The sequence below is a fragment of the Amyelois transitella genome, chromosome 14 (genome assembly GCF_032362555.1).
Source record: "Amyelois transitella isolate CPQ chromosome 14, ilAmyTran1.1, whole genome shotgun sequence".
Lineage (NCBI taxonomy): Eukaryota > Metazoa > Arthropoda > Insecta > Lepidoptera > Pyralidae > Amyelois > Amyelois transitella.
The window spans coordinates 10,419,965-10,438,817 of NC_083517.1; the positions used below are offsets into that span (position 1 = coordinate 10,419,965).

Genomic DNA, 18,853 nt, shown 5'->3' on the forward strand with positions numbered 1-18,853 from the left:
TCTTACTAGAGGCCGCCCGCGACTTCGTCCGCGTAGAATTAATTCCGCGGGAACTCCGGGATAAAAAGTATCCTATGTCTTCAGCTACCTACACACTAAATTTCATTGTTATCAGTTCAGTAGTTATTGCGTGAAAGAATAACAAACATCCATACTGACATACTCACAAACTTTCGCATTTATAATATTAGTAGGATGGTGGAATAAAGAGTTCATCTATATATCCAAACCCACAGTGACATGGTGCTGCGTGGGGCGGAAGTAGCGCGGCGTGGTGAACACGATGGCCACCTGCTTGTGCACGGCCTCGATGTGCGCGCGCTCCTCCCACACCAGCTGCCCGCTCTCCTCCTGGAAGAACACCACGGCCGTGTCCTCGCGGTTCACCTGCAACACGTGGGGCATTGGAAGGTTTTTAGGCACCGCTCTGTAATAGGCACTAGAAATAACACTGAATTTTATTTACCTATTGAATTTTAAACTATCGTTCGAATGAATATTTTTGAAGTGAATTTCATTAACATTCGAAAATTTTTAAGCGATTTTAAAATGTCCTATTATAATGAATAAAGAATATTTTGATTTTTTTTTTTTTTAATTTTTTTACTTGACGCTGAACGAGAGCAATATCGCTGATAAGCAAACAATCCAATCAGTCATAAGCATCCAAATAGCGCAATTGGTCTGCAGACCTAAGAGAATACTATGAAAGGGAAAAACATTTAATATTAAACCTTCTCGCACAGCAGTATAACCCTGGTGCCACCTTTGGCCGGCCCAGAACAGTGGCTGATCTGCGCTATCTGGGGACCTCTCATCTTGGCTGTTGCTAAGTGAATTCTGCGAAGGAACTAAACGTTTAACAACCCTCACCTTCTCACAAAGCAGTATAACCCTGGTGCCACCTTTGGCCGGCCCAGAACAATGGCTGATCTGCGCTATCTGGAGGTCGCTCATGGCCTTCTTGTCGTAAATGATGTCGGAGACCACGGGCGTGAGGGAGTGCTTCACTTTGCCGGCTTCGTCCGTCATGAACACTTGGAAGCAGAGCCGTACAGCGTTCAGGTCTATGCTCTGTGGCTGGTTCTTGTGATGGTACCGCGCTGGGGACAAGACAATACAACAAATAAGTGGTTTATACTTTCTTATCTTTGAAAGATTTCACAGCAGGGCGATTCTATATGGCAGAGTAGAAAAGTTTTTGTTTTCTGGTATTCCAACGTGGACCTTGTGTTAAATGTCAAATTGTTTTGTGTATGTGCCACTGCCACTTAAGAAATATAAGAGAAATTTTCGCAAAGGAGCTCTTGCGTCGTCTTTTTTTTGGTAAAATACTCAGTTTCGATATTGCTAAGTGAAAGAGGCTGTACAATAAAAATAAGCTACCCAAAAAGTAAGCAAGTATAATTTACAACTTGGGTCATAAATTGTTGTATTCAATTTTGTTCTTCTTTTGATCCGTTCGTTGACCGTATTTGTATCATAGTATGTTCCATGATGGAACAATATATTAAAATTCTATTAGGTACGTTTTTCGTTAGATATTTGTCAAATAGGTAGACGTTTTATAAATGCATCTTAAAAACGCATTCAATTCAATTAGAAATTTTGTAGCAAATTCAAGGCATTCCAACTCCTATACGTTTTCACAAAACCCCCCCTTATTCCTAACAATGCGGATATTCAGCAGCGATCCGCGGTTATTTCGAGCACAGTGGCGCGTGCGTCGAACAAGCAGCACTAGGGCTGGCAAAGCTTAATTAATGTATAAAAAATTATAACTAGGTTTCGGCTTAAACATTACGAATAGAATAATTTTTATAAAACGGCAAACAATATGGGCATGGGAGCCCAATTGACGAAAGAGGTTATGTTAACTCATACGAATGTTATTTTCCCTGACAGTTGACAGATAAAAAGACTCTCAGTTGATGAATGGATGCTAGCAACAGAAGATTACGTAAAGTAACTAACTATTCTTCGTTTTAGAGATAATATCACAAGCTCTGTTATGGGATTTTACTAATTTTCTTAAAAAAAAATTTACACAAATAACAATTGATATTTTTTCAGATTTAGAATATTAAAATAACGGTTTGTTAGAGATCTTGAAAAAATTACATGTTTTCATTTGAAAACGTGCTGTTTAACCTACACTATATAATTATCATTGCCAACCCTAGCGTCGCGGTGCTATCTCACGATCTAAATCTACCGATTGCCTAACATTATTGTTCGTAGGGAGATCTATTGAAGCCATTAATACCATCTGTTGGACTTTTTATATTTATCAGACGGAAGTCCATGATAATACACGTATAACAACGCTAGTTTTACTTGCGCATACGCATCTCATTTAAAGACCAACGCTTAATCGTATGGTTGAAACACTAATGTTAATAAAAATTAAAAGATTCTTTTTTGCCGTAAGGTGTTACTAATATAAATCTGTACAAAAAATAATGTCAAAATGCTCAGAAAAATACAATTCAATAGTTGTGTGGCGACATCTCTACGTCACAACAGCTAATCACGCAACGCTATAAGCCAATAAAAGCGAAGAGTCTAAATCGCGCAAACAAAGTTTTCACGGATTGGAACATATACACGACCTCCAACACATCGGTTTCCCAGGCATAACATCTAGGCTAGCGGAAGATCTTGCCTTTGGTGGTGGTAGAGCCGAATCATCGCACCCGCTACAGTTATCTCCCTAGAGCTGAGACTGGTTTTTAAAATAAAATAAAAAGGTTAAGTTACAAAAAATTCTCAAGGGTTTTTTTAATTTACCTATTTTGTTTCAAATTTTTTCCCCCTATTCTATTTTGAATCGTGTAGTTCCCGGCACCAATATAAAAAGAGAACGACCACTCCATCTCTTTCCCATGGATGTTGTAAAAGGCGACTAAGGGATAGGTTTATAAATTTGGGATTCATCTTTTAGGCGATGTATAAACCAGTCACTATTTGAATCTTAATTCTATCCTAACAGCTGAACGTGGCCCATGAGTCTTTCAAGACTGCCGGCTCCGTCTACCCCGCAAGCTACATATATAGTCGTGATTATTATATGAATGAATGAATTTGTTCCAAACATTTTTACCGTATTTTCTGTCTCATCAAATAAATAAATGGCTATGACGAATAATGTCAAGAGCCCTCCTAATTATATCATCTGCAGTTTTCTTCGCTTTCAATTTGGCAGTGGACGCTTCATCAAACGAACCTTAGACCTACAATCTCGATAATTTATGACGGCGAATGAGACTTGGCAAAAATCCGTTAGATCCAAATGACGCTCCACGGGATCCAAGTGCGTCATGACTATTCGGGGAATGATCTGATCGATGTGGCCGACCACACCATTATAATTATATAGTAGACTAGAGGCCGCCCGCGACTTCGTCCGCATGGAAACCCTATCAATCCCGCGGGAACTCTGGGATAAAAAGTAGCCTATGTGTTATTCTGGGTCTTCAGCTACCTACATACCAAATTTCATGGTAATCGGTTCAGTAGTTTTTGCGTGAAAGAGTAACAAACATCCATACATCCATACAAACTTTCGCCTTTATAATAGTAGTAGGATTTGGCCTTTGAATTTATATCTATATATTTTGCTAATACATTTTTTTAAGAGCAACGAACTCGCATCTCTTTACTAATGGATGTCGTAAAAAGTGACTAAGGGTTAAGCTTATGTCTTATTAAGACTGTTGGCTCTGTCTACCCCGCTAGGGATATGGACGTGATTATATGTATGTATGTTTGTCTGATCGATGTAGCCGACCCTACCATTATCTATATATATAAAACTCTTCCGTTACTGAGTGACTGACTGACAGACAACGCACAGTCGAAACTACTGGTCGTAGACAGCTGAAATTTGGAATGTAGGTTCCTTGGGATATGTAGGGGAGCACTAAGAAAGGATTTTTGGAAATTCAACCCCCAAGGGGGGGAAAAGGGGTAAAAACGTTTCTATGAAAAATCTTATTCCTTGGGTTTATAAACTTGAAACTTGGCATGAACACGTACATAGGCAAGTAAATATGTTTGACATTATAAGTTTTTTCAAACTACCCTCCAATCGTGATTTAGGGGGTGCGATTGGGTGACTGATTTATTAACGCACAGCCGAAACCGCTCGGTATAGGAGTCTGAGATTTTGAACAGAGGTTCCTTTAGTAACATAAGTGAGCACTAAGAAGGGATTTTTGAAATGTCAACCCCCAAGGGGGGGAAACGGGATAAACTGAGCCGGGGCTGCGGGAAAGTTCTAACGAGATACCGTGGCCCCGGAACGCAAAGGGCAACTGAAGGAACGAGGTGGGTTTTAGTCAGTAAAAGTCTGACACTCCCTTCCGTTCCACCCAGAGCGGGAGAGGTCATTTGATGATTTCCCATCCTTAAAAAAAAAGACTTTGTATGACAACTTTCTACTAATATTATAAAGAGGAACAATCTATTTTTTTACATGTTTGTTTGTTTACACATGTAATCGATAAACTCCGAAACTACTGAATCGATTTCAAACATTCACCATTAGAAAGCTACATCATCCCTGAGTAACACAGGCTATATTTAATTCCAGTTGTAACAAGATTTCAGCCTGTGGAAGAAAAAGCCCTGTCGAGATCATTAAAAAACGCTATATATAACCGAATTACACGTGGGCGAAGCCGCGGGCGGAAAGCTAGTAATATCTAAAAGTCTTTGAATTTATATTTATATATTTTGCTACCTAATACATTTTTTGAAGAGCAACGAACTCGCATCTCTTTACTAATGGATGGCGTAAATGGTGACTAAGGGATAAGTCTATATACTTGGGATTCTACTTTCAGGCGATGGGCTAGCAACCTGTCACTATTTGAATATCAATTCTATCATTAAGCCAAATAGCTGATCGTGGTCTTTTAGTCTTTTGAAAACTGTTGACTCTGTCTGTCCCGCGGGGGATATGGACGTGATCATATGTTGTGTTATGTTTTTCTAGAATTTGACATAAACTTGACCTTCAGGTGTAACGTAGGTAAAGTTTGTTCTTGGAATTTTTAGCAAAAAGTTTTTTCTCAATTGTATCAATAAGCCAAAAAGCTAAACGTGGCCTATCAGTCTTTTCAAGACTGTTGGCTCTGTCTACCCCGCAAGGGATATAAACGTGACTATATGTGTGTATGTATGCATGTAAGTTTTTACACTATCCCTTAAAAAATTGGCTTATTAAACGGGACATATGTGACTTCAAACTTCAAATAATTTAAATAATCAAAATATCTCGGGTACATAAATATAAGTAAGTAGGTACTTTATTTTTTTGATCACGATGTTTATACGACGCGATAACCCCTCCCATGTCTAGAAATTGTTAAGATTATAGGGGTCAACACAGATTCAAGGTTAAATCTTGAACCCTTGTACCGTGTGGTTACCGGCACTAATAAAAAAAAGATAGCATTAATCCATCTCGTTACCATGGATGTCGTAAAAGGCGACCAAGGGATAGGCTATCCCTTGGGTTGGCTTGGTTGGACTTTTACGACATATAAACTTGGGATTGAAAGGGGTTTTGAAAGGATCCACGCTTAGATATCGGAGATTTTACTTTATAAAGCCCTACTCACTTTTCCAAAGTCAACGAAACAGCAACACCTAACCAGTTGACGATGCAATGTGGAGCATGCTAGAAAAGAAAAGAGATAGTGGCGAGGGTAGAGAGAACGTGAGACAGAAATAGAATTCTTAAGAAGCCACTTACTATTGAAATGGTCCACCTGACCTGCAGCGCGTCAGCTATATCGCGTCGCTTCACGCATTGGACGCCAAGTTCTATGGGAAGAAGAGATAGACAGGAACCACTCACTTTTGAAGGGATCCACTCTCAACTCCTCCCGGACTCTCAACGCCTCAGCTATGTCGCGTCGCTTCACGCATTGGATGCCAAGTTCTTTGGGAACAAGAGATAGACAGAAACCACTCACTTTTGAAGGGATCCACTCTCAACTCCTCCCGGACTCTCAATGCCTCAGCTGTATTGCGTCGCTTCACACATTGGACGCCAAGTTGTATGGGAACAAGAAGGGATAGACAGGAACCACTCACTTTTGAAGGGATCCACTCTCAACTCCTCCCGGACTCTCAATGCCTCGGCTGTATCGCAGCGCTTCACGCATTGGATGCAAAGTTCTATGGGAAGAAGAAATGGACAGAAACCACTCACTTTTGAAGGGATCCACTCTCAACTCCTCCCGGACTCTCAATGCCTCAGCTGTATTGCGTCGCTTCACACATTGGACGCCAAGTTCTTTGGGAACAAGAGATACACAAAATCCACTCACTTTTGAAGGGATCCACTCTCAACTCCTCCCGGACTCTCAACGCCTCAGCTATGTCGCGTCGCTTCACGCATTGGACGCCAAGTTGTATGGGAACAAGAAGGGATAGACAGGAACCACTCACTTTTGAAGGGATCCACTCTCAACTCCTCCCGGACTCTCAACGCCTCAGCTATGTCGCGGCGCTTCACGCACTGTATGCCGAGGTTCTTGAAGGCCACGCGGCAGTTCTCATCGGTGATGGTCTCCCGGACCGTGCACACGCCGCGCTGGCACTCCCGGCCGACCAGGTTGTGGGGGTGGGGCCTGGGGACAAAGTGCATTGTTATATAATATAACTTATGAGAAAATTGTTCCTAGGAGCTTGGTAAGTAATCATACACCAAAGTAGAAAGTTGAGTGATGTTAAGCCTGATATATTTAACTCAGACGAGAAGTGATGAGAGAAAATTATTTTAGCATAGATACACATACATACATATGGTCACGTATACATCCCTTGTTGGGCAGAGCCAACAGTCTTGAAAAGACTGATAGGCAACGTTCAGCTATTTGGCTTAATGATAGAATTGAGATTCAAATAGTGACAGGTTGCTAGCCCATCGCCTAAAAAAACAATCTCAAGTTTGTAAGCCTATCCCTTAGTCGCCTTTTACGACATCCATGGGAAATAGATGGAGTGATCCTATTCTTTTTTGTATTGATGCCGGGAACCATACGGCAAGTGCAAGCATATACAAACAAGTAGTTTTCCCTCACCGTTAGAGCATCGGTTAGTATTCAAACTAATGTACATAACTTCGAAAATAGTCATTGGTCACCTACACGGCCGGGGTGGAATCGTGCCTTTATGCGCACCACGCGTTTTACCGACACACAGACGCTCCCACGATCAATTACCAGTTTTGCTACTGAACATACAATTAAACAGCCATTAAATAAAGATTAAAACCGTATGCACACACACAGCTCGTATGGGTTATTCCCCACTATTTCATTCACGACAACCGTAAACAACGTATGACTGAGGCTGCATGCAATCTATGACGTCGCGCAAAGAAAAAACAAACGTCGTTTTACCTCATTATTGTGACGTCAGCGTCACCGAGTTTATCTAACTCGGGTAAGCCCGATGTGACGTCACCTTCCATTGTTATTTTTTTTTCTATTCTATAATTTTTTTTTTGTTCACCGGATGTGACCTTGACTTTGGTAGATTTTTTTATTCGACCAAATTTTCTATTGTGTTCTTTGGAAGTTTTACGTTAAACCAACAGAATTGTCCAATAAATACCACGCACATTCACTGCTGTTTAAAATATTGATTTGAGTCATCGAGATATTATGATAAAACAGTAATATAATGCTTTATCATTAGAATTTATTAGGTTCCCGACACTAAATTAAAAAATGAATAAGACCACTCTATCTCTTTCAAATTCAAATTTTCATTTATAATTATGGGACATTTCAACACCACTTAATTTTTAATTAAACATTGTCGAAAAAATTTAACGTCATATCTTTTGGTTTCACAATATTGGTTGACGTTAAATAAATTACTCAAAACCAAGTTTACTGCCGCTTCCAAAGCGACAGTGCAGAAAAATCAGTAACAAACTGCACAGCAGCATTTTCTTTAAAAACGGGAAATTCTTCGTCAACTTTCCCATGGATGTTATCAAACTGATCCCTTGTATCCAATTTTGAAAAAATATCTATTTTTTTATATAAAGATAAGTTGTAATGTATATTTGAGTAAAATTATTTTTTTTAAAGTTATGTACACTGTGAACCAATAAGATATAATAATACTAAAACAATACTTAAGAAGAACATTATAGAAATGTAGACTCACTTGAAAGGTTCATCCTTGGTGACACAAGACACCACCACGACGACGCGGCCCTTGTAACCGCAGATCATGATGGTGGGGTACGTGCGGTTCTCCGGCGTGCTGTTCACGCCGGGAATCGAACCCGCTGACCGACCCTCGCATTCGTAACGAAACCTGTAAACAAGAAAGATATGGATGTATGTACGATTTGATGGTTTAATTTTACTAAGGCATTTGATAAAGTAGATTACGAAGAACGAAAGAAAGAAGGTTTTATTTTTGTTAAATTATTTTTGATTGAATACAGGTTTAATATAGCATTCGTAATTAAACCAAATTTTATTAAATGGATGCATTAACATAGTCTAGACTTGAATCGATTTTCGTGTTCCTCAAGGCATTTACTTGAGGCCACTATTACTTTGTTTGTTTGTTTGTAATATCTTTATTGCATAGAAATTTACATAGTAACAAGAAAAAAGTACAAAGTTATAAAATAAACAAATCACTAGCAATGGCGGACTTATCCCATAAAGGGATCTCTTCCAGTCAACCGGCAAAACAATAAAGGAACTAGATAATTCAGTAAAAAGCGGCAAGTCACTGTGTTTTTAGCAACAATATAATAATATACTAACAGAAATACATATAATAGACATATACCTATCCAATAAATATATATGTATAAACTTATTAATAAACTAGCTTTCCGCCCGCGGCTTCGCCCACGTGTAATTCGGTTATATATAGCGTTTTTTAATGATCTCGACAGGGCTTTTTCTTCCACAGGCTGAAATCTTGTTACAACTGGAATTAAATATAGCCTGTGTTACTCAGGGATGATGTAGCTTTCTAATGGTGAATGTTTGAAATCGATTCAGTAGTTTCGGAGTTTATCGATTACATGTGTAAACAAACAAACATGTAAAAAAATAGATTGTTCCTCTTTATAATATTAGTAGAAAGTTGTCATACAAAGTCTTTTTTTTTAAGGATGGGAAATCATCAAATGACCTCTCCCGCTCTGGGTGGAACGGAAGGGAGTGTCAGACTTTTACTGACTAAAACCCACCTCGTTCCTTCAGTTGCCCTTTGCGTTCCGGGGCCACGGTATCTCGTTAGAACTTTCCCGCAGCCCCGGCTCAGTTTATCCCGTTTCCCCCCCTTGGGGGTTGACATTTCAAAAATCCCTTCTTAGTGCTCACTTATGTTACTAAAGGAACCTCTGTTCAAAATCTCAGACTCCTATACCGAGCGGTTTCGGCTGTGCGTTAATAAATCAGTCACCCAATCGCACCCCCTAAATCACGATTGGAGGGTAGTTTGAAAAAACTTATAATGTCAAACATATTTACTTGCCTATGTACGTGTTCATGCCAAGTTTCAAGTTTATAAACCCAAGGAATAAGATTTTTCATAGAAACGTTTTTACCCCTTTTCCCCCCCTTGGGGGTTGAATTTCCAAAAATCCTTTCTTAGTGCTCCCCTACATATCCCAAGGAACCTACATTCCAAATTTCAGCTGTCTACGACCAGTAGTTTCGACTGTGCGTTGTCTGTCAGTCAGTCACTCAGTAACGGAAGAGTTTTATATATATAGATAAACATACATAAACTAAGACAAATTGCCTGACGTTCGATCTAGGTGCTCAACTGGACAGGAACTTAAATACATTATTTTTAAATATCTTGAGGGTCTGTGCTTTTTTAGTGTCCAAGGGGAGAGAATTCCAAAGCTTTGCAGCCTTTACGGAGAAAGATTTAGAGTAGGAATGGGAAGAGTGTAAAGGAACACATAGAAGAAGTTTATTGTAGGATCTTAGACGATTGTCCGGTTCGCGAAAAGAGAATTTTTCGTGAAGATACGAGGGGAAAGATCGATTGAAAAGAACATTAAAGAGCAGAGAAAGAATATGGAGATTTCGGCGAGCTCTGATAGGCAACCAGTTCAGTTGATCACGAAATTTCGAAATATGATCGTATTTCCGGAGACCGAAAATATATCTTATACAAACATTTTGTAAACGGTCGAGTTTATTGAGAAGTTCTTCAGACGGATCCAAATAGACTATGTCAGCGTAATCAAGATGAGGTAGCAAGAGTGAGCTAGCCAACATAATTTTAGTTTTAAGAGGCAAGAAGTTTTGAAGTCGTTTCAAGGCGTGTAGTGAGTAGAAAATCTTTCGACTTACGTCATTGATTTGAGGGGCCCACGATAAAGTCTGATCAAATATGATACCCAAATTTTTTACTTTATTAGTAAAGGGGATAATTTCACCATTGAGTGAAATGTTGGGTACCAAGGATAAATTTAATCTACTAATAAAATGAGGGCTACCGATAATAATTGCCTGAGATTTGTTCGCGTTTATCGTAAGTCCAAAATTCCGAGCCCAATTCGCAATTGAAATAAGGTCTGCGTTGATAACGCCGACAGCATTGTGGAATTCATCAAGTGGGGCAGCTGCATAAATTTGGAGATCATCAGCGTAAAGATGAAAAGAGGAGGATAATAGGGCCGTTATTCCATCTATAAAAATAGAAAAAAGTATGGGAGAAAGAACTCCTCCTTGTGGTACACCAGCAGCGAGCCCACACCAGTCAGAACTAATCTGGTTGGCGTAAACTTTCTGATGGCGACCCTGAAGATAGGAGCGGAACCACAGAAGACAAGATGAAGAAACTTTTAAAGAACCCAGAACAGCCAGCAGGATATCAAAATCGACTGAGTTGAAAGCATTAGAAAAGTCTAGGAGAACTAGGGCTGTGAGGCTCTTATTATCAATGTTTAAACGCAAGTCCTCCGAAATTTTTAGGAGAGCTGTGGTTGTACTATGGCCTACTCTAAAACCAGATTGGTAAGGACTCAGCAATCTATGCCTTATCAAGTGACTAGAGAATTGCCGCTGAACATGGTGTTCTAGGATTTTAGATAACAGTGGTAGGATAGAGATAGGACGGAAATGGGACAGTAGGGTTGGGTTAGATATTTTGGGAAGAGGAATAATGTGTGCTAATTTCCATGCAGACGGATATACTCCAGAACTCAAAGAAAAATTTATAATTGAAGCAAGATGGGGTGCGATTATCGATACAATTGGCTTGACCATGTTCAAAGTTATTCGGTCATAACCCATCGCGTTGGACCTAAGTTTGCCAACAAATTTGATCACCTCATCGGCAGTAATAGGGTCAAAGTCAAAAAAAGGGCAGTCAGGAGTAGGTCTTGCAGCAAGTTGAGTAAGAGTTGCCTGCTTAATATTAGGTGTGAGATTTAAGGGAGGTGAGCAAAAATGATTATTGAGTTGATTTATGTCAACATTTATAATTGAAGGAGACGCTTGCTCGCCTACCCCAATGCTACGCAAGAACTTCCACAAATTGTTAGGTGGACATGAGTCGATGCTATCGTAGATATACTTTCGTCTTGCTTCTCTACACTGCTTGTTACAAAGATTCCGCAACACGATGTAATTTTCGCGATTAGTCTCACAGGGGTTTCTACGCAACTTCAATTTGGCCTTGTCCCTCCTAGCCATTAGCGCTTTGATGGCCAGAGTTAACCAGGGAGCCGGGAAGTGCTTAACCCGCACCTGTTGCAATGGGGCGTGCTTGTCATATAGGGAAAGGATAGTGGAGTTGAAAGCAGCTACCTTGGCATCTACATCAGGCGCAGAAAGAAGTAAGTCCCAATCAACCTTCATCAAGTCATCCTCAAAAACTTTCCAATTTAAGTCCCTGAAATTACGACGCAAAATAAGTTTGTGTCTGAATTTGGGTGAGCGCAGTTTAAAAGACGCGAAAATAAGATCATGCGCTGAAAAGCAGGGAGCGTTATATTGGCCATGTAAAGGACATAAATTTGGTGAGGATGTTATAATGAGGTCAAGTAAAGATGGTGGACCGTTGTGCGGGAAGTGGGTGGGATTGAGGGGCAACACATGTAGGTCAAAAGAATGAAGAAGAGAACAAAGAGTTTTAGATCTCGAATCATTTTTAATAAGGCAAGTGTTAAAATCTCCCATTAAAATAATATTTTCAAATTGAGGACGAAACCTTGACAGAAGACAGTCTAATGAGTTAAAATAATTAATATGAAGAGATGGGCTATAGTAGACGCCAAGTAGAATTTGAGTGTGATGGAGATTAATGTTTAAAAATAAGTGCTCAGGAGCATTTGCCTCTGGGATGGATTGAGAAAGGACTTGTGCAGGAATGTCTTCACGTAAATAGATAGCCACGCCACCACCGCCAACTATCCTAGTCTTGCCATTCTGCGCGACGGTATATGAGCGGTCATTTCTGAAAAGTCGATAGCCAGGCAGAAGATAGAGCGTGGATGGCAATGAGGGTTTGAGGAGGCTTTCGGAGATTAAAATAGCATGAATTTGCGTAGATGCAAATGTAGTTAAAAGCTCATTAAAATGTGCTGGAATACTTTGAGCATTGATGTGAGCCACATTGAAATTTTTGTGAAACGAAGAAAACTCAATTTTCAAATTATCATTTAGACAGACCTCGTCAGGATCCTCACACGTACTGTGAAATTGTGACACATCGGAAGAGGAAAGAGAGAAATATTCATCATTACAGTTAAATCTTAGCACATCAGACATCAAGCAAATAAATAAATAGTAAATACAATTAAAATACGAATAAAATTAAAACTAGTATTTAAGCTAATTCCTCAATTACTGGCCGGCAGCTACCATACTAAATTAATTGGAGACAAAAAAAAAAAAAAAATAAAAATCAGATAACAATAAAAAAAAATAAAAAAATAAATAAATTTGAAACCACAATAATGTTTTGTTGAAACGGAACGCATCACAAGTTTCACAATGTTGTAATATTTAGGTACTGTCATTTGTGACAGAGACAAACGTCAAAACGCCACAAGATTAATGTCACAACACAGATTTGATCGTTTATAGTCGGCACTTTCAATTTTGAATAAAATAAATATAAAAATACCGTGCGACCAGTAACGAACTCTAATGTTACGTAACGAAATTATTTATGGCAAATAAATACCCACACACAAAGAAGAAAACAAAGTATCCAGTGAAAGAAAAAGAAAAGCAAGGAAGTATTGTGTAGCTATTTACTGGTTTTACTAGCAGCCCTGGTACTTCGCGATTGCTTGTTGTTAGGCCCACTTGTAGACCCGCTGATGCTCTCCTTAACAGAACTCATGTTCGCCTTAGGAGCCTGAAGGTGACATGAAGAAGCGCTGGCAGGCTCAGTTGCGACAGGAAGCTCTGCTAGTACAGCCTGCAACTCTTCCATCCTAGTGATTTTGCGTTTGGAGCCATTCGCACATACCACTACAATCCGGCCATCGCTTGTCCAGCAGCCCTTGATGCCCAAGACTTTTCTTGCCTCAATGAATACAGCATGACGTGCAGTTGTAAGGAATTCAGACACAGTGAGACCACTTCCTTTGAGCGATTTTTTGGCAGCCCATACTTTATTCCGGCTGCTACAGTCAGTGAAGCGTAGCAATATGGGCCTGGGTTTGTCGGGATGAATATTCTTGCCCAAGCGCACAACTGATAGTGACTGGTTAGTCAAGTCCGGTAGCTGCAATTTGGTGTGACAAACATTGAGTGCCCTATCCAGTAGATTTTCCTTCTTGTCTTCAGGCACACCATGAAGCAATAAAAGGTTAGCTCTGGACCTCATCTCAAAGCAGTCTAATGTCTGTATAACCAGCTCCATTTGTGACCGGAGACCAGATACAGCTTTCCAAATAAATATTTTAAAATTCTGGAACTCACTAGATAGATGTTTCATATCCTGTGGGCTACTGCCTCCAGCATTCTTTTCCTCAAACAAGGACATCCTCGTTGCAAACATTTTGGACATATCATCCATTTGTGATTTCAATTGTGCAAGTTGATCCATTGTTATGTAGTAATAGGAGATTAGTGCGAAAATTGTGAGAGGAATAAATTAGGTGCTAGCTGGCCAATAAATTAGAGGTAAATTTACTTCATTAATAACTACAATATAATTAAAAATTAAATTTAAATTAGAGCAAAATCAAACACGTCTTATTATTTTGACTTCTACCGCCGAAAAAAAAACTTTTTTTCTATATTACTACTCAAGATACTCTTTAACTACCTGTGAGACTAGTATTTGACTAAGAAAACACATCTTCACCGAGAAATCAACCTATTTAATGAGATACAGAAACCTGAAATACAGGTCCTTGACAGGCCCAGTTTCTAAGTATTAACGAGAAATGGAGATTGTAATTAGGTTTGATACATTATAAGTGATACATTGAAAAATGGGATTTTAACGACGGTTTATATCAACGCTAATTTCTTTATATCAAAGTTCTGTTTCAATATATAATTTCACTTTAAGTCGGTAACTTTAATTACAATAAGTTTAAACGTTATAACAGCAAAAGCTGAGCAAGTTTACGTCATGAATCTGACCAATATTTTTTAGGATATCTGAAGCAAAGTGAAAAGTCATTACATTTTGTCATAGCATATAGTTTGTGCGGTTACAAAGGTTGCAGAGGTCAGATGAGAGTCCCAATTCACCCAATCCAGAATCCATGGTCATAAGCAATCTTAGAGCTCTTCTTAATAATGGTGAGAAATTAACCAGGACTAAAGCCAGGAGGAAGAAGATTTTTGCGCAATTAGCTTGGTGTCACTTTCTCCCGTACATATTTATTTATATACATTAAATTTCTTTGTTTTGGTGATAACTCTTTACTCTCATAGCCTTTCCCCAATTGTAAGCAATATAAAATGAGCTTACAATCCTGCAAAGCTGGAAATTGTGAATCTGGGTCAATACCGAGCTGCCGACCCGCCGCGCTAATATTAGCCCCTGCAGTCGTTCTCGGCGCGTTCTTTGTCGATTCCATGTGTTGTACGTCATTGGCACGTGATGGGATTATGTTGTCATTTATTTTTATACCACTCTTTTCTTTTTCATAAATGGGGACTTTGCACTGTATTCCTTGGAGGTTATAACGCTGAACATCAATTTTATTTACCATTTTAATTGGGCCGGCCTATTTATAATAATGCTTCACAAAAACAAAACTTCTATACGTTTAATAACTGTGCATTAGAAGTATATTAGAATATTTAAGTAATATTGTTTTAAAGAACGAGGTAACGAATAGGTAACGGTTCTTATTTGGTAATGACTCTTAAGGAAAATGCAAGTCAAAGCTAAATCTTAGTTGCCACCTAACTTCAACGTGATAGATATTAATTTTATGGAACACAATAATAGATTGAGTAATGAGATGACAGTACAAGGAAAAACTATTCAGGAGTAAAATTAAGGCAACGGCCGACACAAACTTTTTCAGGTCGAAAAATGGTCACAAATCGCATATGACAAAATGTGAAGTAATATATATATACATCAAGTCTTTACCCCTTACGGGATAGTCAAAGGCAACAATTTCAATAATACTCGAGGGCCACGTTCAGCAGATGACTTAGAATTTAGTGTTCATATTAATAAAAACACCGTAAATCTAAGCGACGCAAGGAAAACACCCATTGATAGATGGTGTCGTGCCGGCTGGCAATTACGCGAGATCAATTATTAATATCACAATAGCCAGCATCCTTCCTCATTTTCTTTCCCTGTTCAATGTCAAACCATGAGAATTTATATGTTGACGCCGGACCATTTCAAGATTTTATTTCCTCGTCCGATTTGTTTAGTCACCCTCTGACAAGAGCTACCTGTAATGACACTTATTAGGAGATCACTACTAAAATACATTTGGCCCAGAACAACAAATATATGATCCAGCTAACTCAGTGAATCAGCTTTGTAATGATTTAACCAAATATATATTTTGTTAAAGTTTATCTTCGCAGTATTTAGATATAATTAATTTCCAAGTCAGTCGTTATCTAATAGTCATAAAGTCAGTTAGTCCTTGTTACAGGCAAATTAATAAAAGACTAAGTATAATAGCTGTGGTGTGGGTGCTGTAATTTGCTCTACCTCGAAACTTTCTCGGACAATATTCAAGGGAACTTAATCAGATATTTTAACATCCTCCAACACTTATACTCTTCTACAAACAAATGATCAATAATCCATATTTATAAACCATAGCTCAGACAGACACTTTGGAAAAATATTACAGCACTAACAACATGACATTTGATTTGGATTCGCGCCATTATTATAAAAATTCATGCTAAATACACACCTGGCACACCATAAAGAAAAAACCAAAAACTTTTTTACTAGCCCCAGGCAAAGACGTCAGTTATATTTTTCCCGCCGACTGGAAACTGGAAAGCCAGCCGCGCGACCTTGGGCCGGCCTTGTTTTTGGTCAACCGAACGCGTATCCGAACGGGGAAGTACTTGCCTGTTGCGAGACGTTGACTCACTTGGTGCTACTTGGCCATTATACACAGGTGCAATGATCTCGTATGGAATTAGATCACCTAAGCGATATTGTCTTGGACAAGTTTTAAATTTATCTGATTTGCAAATGGCGTATAGCAATAACGAAACGTACAGAATCAAGTAACAAATACAGCTGGAAACGAATGTGATGTTAAAGAAAGAATAAGGGAAACGCGTCTGAAGATACGCTAGCAAATAACTTAATGGGTAATAAAGTTTGACCTAACCTGGCTGCTTGCTGGCTTTTTATCATCAGTTCATCCGTATTGATAAAGTCATCTTTCCATTGACGATTTCCATGATTGTACAGTTGCGCCTATCAAGAATTTAACATGACTTATTTTTATCGTAGAATAAAAATATAGATTTTATTTTCATTGTTTCATCATCATTACGTATCAGATGAAATATTTGAGACCAAGTGACGATTGAATACAACATGAGTTATACAGAAACAATTCCACGCGAGAAATTCGCAAATGGCACAAATTGAATGTTAATCATTATCGATAAATAGTAAAACAAAGTCAACGCGTCAATCAGTCTACAGTTTGTATCTCTTGCTCACTTTCATGTAAACCTTCCTAAATAAATAATCAATAGTCCAAGAAGTTGAAAAACTATCAGAAAAGACCATACACATTTATAGAGGTCAATCTGGAGTACTTTCTGGACAATTTTCAATGAGAAAAGGTAGTATTTTGTGTCCTCTATTGGTTAATAAATTTTTATGACAAAAAAGTAAACTTAAACAAGGCGGGGTCAAAAGTGAAAATTTCGCGAAGCTAAGTCTTATCATTAGTACCTAATTTAAACTAGATAGTACTGAGCATCAATACAATTCCAATAAAATGAAATTGAAAACCATTTAGTATTGACAATTCAATTGATGTATTTTAGTGAGACTTGAAAGCATATCATTGTCTGATAAATGAAGTCGCGGGATTATTTTAATTTTATTATATTTAGCCATTAATTATTGCCATCCTGTGATTTTAAAATAAGTGGTTAAAATCTAAGCATTTTATTTAGAAATTTACCAGAGCGTAATGATATAATGATCTGATTTTTTGTGCTAAACTCAAGAATAGTGCTAGTACAATCAATAACACCCACGCTAATTCACAACTGTGAAAAGAGAAAAGTTATTATATTTACATACATTAGTGTCGATTTGTCGGAAACGCTTTATGAATAAATATTTATCACATAGTACAGAGCTTAACATAAATTTGTGAACGTATGGGTTCATAAATATGAAATTATCATAAAGTACTTAGATGATCATTTGTGACGAATCTACGTTTTATTTATTTAACTTTATCTATTACATCTCCACACACATATCTGTGAAATGCGACCTAATACTGCTAGTATACCTCCACTAATACGGGAACTACAAGATTATATATGTCCGAAAGTACTGATTATAATCATTATTAGTAACCCATCACTGTTTTTCAAAAAGATACTGGTATTGTCGTTATAAATATAAGTCCAGTACTTTTGAGTTTATTCGTTACAAACATACAAAAATACAAATCTCATCTATTTATTAATAGTGTCAATATCGATATAAACAGAGACGCCATCTCATCACTAATTATGTTTATATACAATATTTTGAGGGCGACTGTACGAGGAAAACGCGCGCGCAAGTGAAAGTTAGCATCGCTCGCCTGCCCTTCGCGCGTGTCACACGCTCCAACGCAGAGTTCACACGACATTGTTACGTTTTTTGCTGTTGCCACACAGCAATGGAAACGTACGCCAAGCCGTTGGCCATTCGAGGGCCGATATGAACTAACTATGCAATGAAGCTTGGATAAATTCTTAGATCACGACGCCCGAGCTCTTAGTACTGTTTCTTGGTATATAAAATAATCTATTTTTTGAAGTACATACATAAATACATATGATCACGTCTATATCCCTTGCTGGGTAGACAGAGCCAACAGTCTTGAAAAGACTGATTGGCCACGTTCAGCTGTTTGGCTTATTGATAGAATTGAGATTCAAATAGTGACAGGTTGCTAGGCCATCGCCTAAGTTTATAAGCCTATCCCTTAGTCGCCTTTTACGACATCCGTGGGAAAGAGATGGAGCGGTCCTATTCTTTTTTGTAATGGTGCCGGGAACCACACGGCACTATGCAATGAAGCTTGGATAAATTCTTAGATTACGACGCACGAGCTCTTAGTACTGTTATTTTTTTTTAGCAACATAATCTCTTTAAGTGTGTATTCTAAAATTATTTT

General features: G+C 38.4%; 1 protein-coding gene across 4 annotated transcripts in view; it reads right to left on the bottom strand.

Annotated features, from left to right (window-relative positions):
- LOC106132384 (embryonic polarity protein dorsal) overlaps positions 1–18,853 on the bottom strand; it is a 51,570-nt gene that overhangs the window by 16,359 nt on the left and 16,358 nt on the right. For all 4 annotated transcript variants that reach the window (XM_060947621.1, XM_060947618.1, XM_060947620.1 and 1 more), the window contains exons 4-7: positions 8,197–8,349; positions 6,463–6,644; positions 874–1,103; positions 235–387 (exon numbers count right to left, since the gene is read on the bottom strand). In XM_060947621.1, the coding sequence (XP_060803604.1) occupies positions 235–387; positions 874–1,103; positions 6,463–6,644; positions 8,197–8,349 (718 nt within the window). The remainder of the gene's footprint in view (positions 1–234; positions 388–873; positions 1,104–6,462; positions 6,645–8,196; positions 8,350–18,853) is intronic.